Genomic DNA, 6,743 nt, shown 5'->3' on the forward strand with positions numbered 1-6,743 from the left:
CTGAACAAATGAGGTGGGGAAAGCCCCTCCGCCCTAACCCAGAAGGAATACAGGTATTTACAAAATTCAGTTAATTTTAGAATTTTTTTCTTCTAACCTTAGTTGCAGTCAAATTAGGGTAATTCTCCTCTCCCCTTTCTTCCCTTCTACTCTCGTTTGTCAGTTTCAGTGTATCTCTTATTTCTGGAACTAAATGTGTGTAAAAAGACATCAGAGAGAGCTGCCAAGTAGCGTAGCGAGTAATGACTGGAGGCACTGGAAAGATTTCCAAATGGGATGCGAGTGAAGAGATTAGGACTGTGTAGGGGAGAGATTAGTAAAAGGGGTCACGATAGGAGTCTACAAAATAGTGAAGAGCTATGCCTTATAAAAGGGAGAGGACAGCTGGCAGGGCTTTCACTCTGAGACTCTGGAACTTGCTCCCCTTTGATCTGAAATAGCCTGAATTTGGTTTCTTTTGGGGAATACTGCAAGAGACACCTATCTGAAAAAGTCTTTGGAGAAGGCTGAGGGTATGCTTCCTTGATCACGGAGAGGTAGATGGCTGGGCTGTTTGGCTGAGTTCCCGTGGAACCAATTTCAGTGCTGCTGAGGCTTAACTTAATTGTACTTATTTCATGATCAAGTATGTTAAGATAACTAGAGCCTTGGAATAGATGTCTTTATTTTTAAAAATCTAAATAAATACAGTTCATCGCTCTTCATAAGAGCAAGGTGACATCCGTTAATACTGAAAGGCAACATATTTAAAACAGATAAAAGGAAATACTTTTACACAATGTACAGTCATGTGGCAGTGAGTTTCACAGGTGGTTATAGAGGCTAGCAAAGAGTCTAGTAAGAGTCGAAGTATGAGATGTTTTTATGGGGAAACTTCTGCAGGTATACCAGATAGCATTTAAAATAACCTTATAAACCTTTATGCTTCAGAGCATGGACTGCCTGGAGCAGATTATTCCATAATTGTTCTAATGGGATTTCCTGGATTTTCATCTGAAGCATTTGGTATCAGCCTCTGTCAGAGACCAGAGACAATTAGTTTAACCACTGACCTGATCCGCTGTGGCAGTACCTATGTAACTTATTTGTAGTCTTTAATTTTTGCCTTTGTCTCACTGAGGATGTAGCCTTTCCACTTTGTGCTGAGAAAGGCACAGGGAAGAAAGAACTGAACTTCCATCAGAATAACTGTCTGTTTGTACTGCGAATTAGACTGTACTTGAGGAAATTAAGAATTCCTTTTCGTAAAGTAAAAGCCTTCCGTAGATACATAAGCCACTGTCCTCTCAGTGAGAGGATGCCAGTTGTCTGAATCCCAACCATTGCATTGTTTCTGCAGGAGCCTGTGGAAGCATTTCCGTGCAGTCAGCCTGTGCTTGTTCTTGCTAGTGTTCCCAGCATACATGGCCTACATGATTTGTCAGTTTTTCCACATGGATTTCTGGCTGCTGATCATTATCTCTAGCAGTATTCTAACCTCCCTCCAGGTAAGGCACACTAGCCTCATGGTAGTCATTTATTTTTTTTCTCTCCCTAAGGTAACGGGATATGACCAGAACAGTGATGGGGGGAGTTTTAGAGTGCAGAAGCTGGGATGTAAAATCTTTTATTTATCTCTTCCTGCGGCTAGAGTACTCTAGTGCTGGGCTGAGAACATAGAGAACTAAAATATTTATTGTAAATAATGCTGTAGGATTGGAAGGGCATGTTGGTTACAATAATAAGCTTCCAAACTGCACATAGATTGCATCATTGTAGGAGACTTCCATGACAGAGGTGATCTGAAAATATATTGGTGTCCAAAACATGTATACATACGTACTTTCCTGTGTGGGGGGATGTATCCTCATTTTCATTTTTTAATTCACTATTTAAAAAATAGCTCTTAGAAGCTTGTCATGTGATGTCTTTGTGTGTCTAGTCACTATCCATGTCTCTAAGGGCTTGTCTACATGGCACGGCACTGTGCACGAGAGAAGTGTGATTTCTAAAGTGCACCAACATATCCCACACTGACTGGCCCATGTGTAGACCCTTCTGGCATGAACTAAAAGTTCCCTAGTGCACATTAACGTAATGCTGTTTCAAAGAGTGTTCACACCAATAGGCCTGTGCGCGTTAGAAATCACACCTCTCTAATATGCATTTTCTGCATGGACAAGCCCTAACTATAGCCTTGATTCAGCAAAGCACTTAAGCATGGGTTTCCCTGGTATTTAAGCAGAAGCTTCATGCTTTGTGAGTAGGGATGGATTTAGGTTCTACTTGAAGTTAAGCAAGTGGTTGGCTGATTTGGGGTTTATATGCTTCCAGATGAGGGAGGCCCTGTGTGTACTGAACTCTACTTACCCTGGGGACCTGAATGCTGAAACCATGTCATTCTATCCTCTTTTCAGGTGCTTGGAACACTTTTCATTTATGTGTTGTTTATGGTTGAGGAGTTCAGAAAAGAGCCAGTAGAAAATATGGACGATGTAATTTACTATGTAAACGGCACATACCGGCTGCTGGAATTCCTCGTGGCTCTCTGCGTCGTGGCATACGGCGTCTCGGAGACTATCTTTGGAGAATGGACTGTGATGGGCTCAATGATAATCTTCATCCACTCCTATTACAATGTGTGGCTCCGGGCCCAGCTGGGATGGAAAAGTTTTCTTCTCCGCAGGGATGCTGTGAATAAGATCAAGTCGCTGCCCATTGCCACAGAGGGGCAGCTGCAGCAACACAATGATATCTGTGCCATCTGCTACCAGGTTTGCAATTCAAGTAGTAGAACTGTAGGGGCGTGACTCTTAACATACCTTTGGATGGTCTGGAGTTAGTCTCCGGTGCTGTAACGAGTGCAGTGACTTTGGTTGTGTTTCAGTTGCAATCCCCACAGAGTTCTGCTGTGTGTAATTTGGCTTAGTGCAGAATTGGAGGGAGTCCTTGCATTGGAAACCTAGAACAAACTAACATGGAAATTAAGGAATTTAAATAGACCAGAATAGCTTTTTCTCGTTTGTTTTTTTGCTTTTTTTAAAATCGGTTTTCAGATTTAACTAAAGCAAGTGTCATACTCTTGAACGTATCTGAGGTTCTGAAGCATTTCCAGTGAGTATGGGCCAAGCTAGTCTCTCTAGTAGAAGCAAACAATGACTTTTTTTTTTTCAATTGGGGAGATTTCTCTTACGGCTTCCTGTAAGGTTGTATGTACACCGCTAGCCAATGTATCGTACGGTTTCGTAGAAACAATTCAGTCTCCATGGATTGTTAATTCCCACTCTTGCTTAATTTAAAACACTGGTTATAAAAGAAAAATAAACCTAATTACTGTAAGGGGAAGGATTTAACATAAGCCAACAGAAGTAAGGAAATTAGAAGTTAACACTGGAAGCACTACCTTTACCACACTTTGTGCTTTGGAAAAAAGAAAAAAATACAGGTGTGCTTCTTTCCTCCCTGGGAAATCATGTTTGTTGTGAATGGAAGTGAGAGAGTAACCCTAGGATGAATGCAGCATGATTTTATTAAGATTGGATGGGCTCCAAACTTGGTTTCAGTGATCTGAAATGTTTGTTTAAAACAAAAGCTTGCTTTGCATTTGAGTAAAAATCCCTGGTCTCACCTCAGTGCCTTAGGTCCAGGCACTTCATTTCTACTCTGCTGCTCTCACACCATGGTGGTTACAAGTGGACTATTGGGTTTGTCTTTCCACCTAGTACTCTGTAACCAAGACCCTACAACTACTTCCACAAAGCGTTGTAAATAACAGTTCCTTTGTGCTTGCTTTTAATCTGTATGGGGCTAACTTCCATGGGGTTGCAATTGTTTTGTCATCAGCCTCATGAGGCTGGGTACCTGAGTTCTATCACTTTTTTTCCTCTGGAAACTTACTGGTCTTGTGCCTGTTGAAAGTTATGTGGAGGTTTGTGTGTATGTAGAAAAATCATTACACGTCTTGCCTTAGAATTTTAATCTCACAGAGTAAACTTGAGGTCAGGTGGAGTATGTAGGGTAGTTCTGGGAGGACAAGGTGTTTGGCTGTTGTGTGACATCTTGATGTTTGTTATTTTCAGGACATGAAATCTGCTGTGATCACACCATGCAGCCATTTCTTTCATTCTGGTTGTCTTAAGAAATGGCTGTATGTGCAAGAGACCTGTCCTTTGTGCCACTGTCAACTTAAAAACCCCTCGCAGCCACCAGGACTGGCACCAGAGCCAGCTCCACAGCCAAACCCTGGAGCAGAGCAAAATACTGGTCATCAAGAAGCAACTGAACATCTTGGTGTTGAACACCAGGAGGAGAGAAATCTAAAAGAGAGCCCTAGTGATCGTAACGGACAGGTGGCTGAAGGGCCAGATCACCAGGAGCACTCTCAGGATGCCAAGAATGATTCTCAGAATCTGGATTGTGACACGTGTCTGTTTAAAGCCAGCCAGGGGGAGATTATTGCGGAGGAACCGATTGGAGGCCAGGAGGAGGTTCTCACTCAGGACCCGAGACTTTCTATCCAGTTCTGAAGTGGCAGAAGATGATGTAGGAACAGACCCATGTCAGAGACCCGTGCCTGACTCAGCAGAGCGAACTTATTACCCTTCCACAATTGTGAAAAAGTTTAGCAATTAATGCTGGTCGAAATGTAAAATCCCATGCTGATTTTTGTGGGCTGCCTGGTAGAGGCAATTCCAAGGCGATTCAACAGAAATGACTTCAGAAACTGCTTCTGAACTGCAAGGGAGGGAGAAACTGGAAACAAATGACATGGACATAGAGTATTTTCAGGGGGCGGGTGAAGGGGAAGGAGGAGAAGTAGGGGGGTGTGAGGTGCGAAAGAAACACAACCATTAACTTGTGTTTGGGGTGGGGAGGAAGAATCACACTGAACCATGTCCCAGGGTACCAGTGAGAGATGCTCGAATGCTTTGGCCTGTTTTTCTGCATTGACTGGAGCGCAGCCATGATTACTGACAAAATTTTGTACAGCACTGAAGCCAAAATCAAAGATGTAACAGCATTGATTGTATTGGAAGATGGAAGCACTCTAATACGTTGCGTGTATGCATTGGGTATTTTTGGTGGGCAATTACATTTGCATTCATGTAATCTATAGTGACTCCTGACTTTTATGATGGAGTCTTCAATATTTTGATGTATATGAAACTTTTGTTAATATATTATGCACAGTATGGGCCATGTGAAGTAAACTAAAGCTCTAATGAACACTTTGCCCTTCACTGCAAAGTGCAGGAGAGAGTGGGATGAGTTTTAGGGCACAGATAGCGGCCTTGCAATACTGTTTGATCCTGTGTAATGTTTAATTCTTGCAGCTGAATTGAAACAGTGTTAAACTCTGGCAATATTTGCACTTTGGGAATGAGTACAGAAACATGTATGATCAAACGCCGCAAATGCCACTTTTAAAGCTGTTAATAGAATTTGCACCTTTATTCTTTGACACGCATGTGTCCATACTTAAATTTTTACATTCATCACGGCTTCAGATAGAACTAGGGATGGGAGGGGGGAGTTGGGGGCAGGAAATTTTTTATGTGAATTTTGATATGAAAAGAAACTAGTCACTTATTTATACAATAGGCTTGGCTCTGAAGTGTTTTTTTCAAAATTGGTATTCTTAACGTGAAATGTGATATGATTTTATTTTTAGTAGTAAATTTGGATGTAGACGAACAGACATAGCTGAATGTCTTAATAAATTACATTTGAAGATTTTTATATTTGGTGATGTGATTCTTAAGCAGAAGGTGGTACCTGAATTATATGTGCATGCAGACTGACTGCATTCCCCTCTGAGCTCAGCAGATCTGATACTCACTCCCACATGTGTTACAGTGCTGTTCTAGCTAAAGACCATTCTAGTTGTTAAAACCTGTCATTGCCACCGGTGCCTTAACCTAGAGGAGCAACTACAAAACGGTATGTTTTGTTCTCTCTGCCCCCCCAGCCTAAGCATGCTGCTTCCCACAGTGCTGCTGGGCTACTGGTCCCCACAGCAAATACCTCGACCTGGGCTCTCACCTGAGAGTTGAAAATATCAATGGCAAGAGCCTGCTTCAGTGTCTTCCGTTTTTAATGTACTGCCATGTCTCCTTAGTGTGTGACGGTAACATTTGCCATATGCTTCTTTGATCATTGTGACTTACGGGCTTATTAATTAAGTAGAATTCAGTGGAAAAATAGGGAGAAACTTTCACTGATTTGTCACTTTTAAAATTTTTTCTTCATCAGTATAGTGCGTCAGTGGCAGACAGTCAAACTCTCCTTCATCCTTGTTTTCCGTGATAGCCTGACCTCTCCCAAAACAAAGTCCACAATTGTACAGTTCCAGGTGTTTCACTTTTGATGCCCACATTTAGACATGCTTCACTGCAACCAGTTTTGAGTTATTGGAGGTATAAGGGTTGCAGATGGGCCCTGCATAGGATCCTAACAGGGTACTGATCAGTATTATAAAACACAAATTTCTTCTCATTTCCTAGGGCATGTTTTTAGCCAGAACCATGTACTCCAAAATCCAGGTCCTCAGTCATGTGCCAGAAGGTGCCAAGCAAAGCTCTCGGGGCTGATGTGAAGAAGTTCTGATCTGTGTGAGATCTGTCTGTTCCACTGATGCACAGGGAGCAAAGCTGTAGGAGGGGAGGGGATAAGGCAGAGCCCCAGGTGTCTAGGGAGGCAACAAGGAAACAAGATGACCCAAGAGAAGCCTGGTGGGAGAAAGGAGAGATCAAAGCACAAACACC

The 6,743-nt window shown here is 42.3% G+C and overlaps 1 protein-coding gene across 2 annotated transcripts in view; it reads left to right on the top strand.

The window, feature by feature from the left end:
* RNF145 (ring finger protein 145) overlaps window positions 1-5,716 on the top strand; it is a 58,937-nt gene extending 53,221 nt beyond the window's left edge. For both annotated transcript variants that reach the window (XM_084637397.1, XM_084637398.1), the window contains exons 9-11: window positions 1,340-1,487; window positions 2,397-2,753; window positions 4,059-5,716. In XM_084637397.1, the coding sequence (XP_084493523.1) occupies window positions 1,340-1,487; window positions 2,397-2,753; window positions 4,059-4,505 (952 nt within the window). In that variant the 3' untranslated portion in view covers window positions 4,506-5,716. The remainder of the gene's footprint in view (window positions 1-1,339; window positions 1,488-2,396; window positions 2,754-4,058) is intronic.
* Window positions 5,717-6,743: the final 1,027 nt, after the last annotated feature.

Source organism: Lepidochelys olivacea, assembly GCF_965140295.1.
Source record: "Lepidochelys olivacea isolate rLepOli2 genome assembly, chromosome: 8".
NCBI classification, from domain to species: domain Eukaryota; kingdom Metazoa; phylum Chordata; order Testudines; family Cheloniidae; genus Lepidochelys; species Lepidochelys olivacea.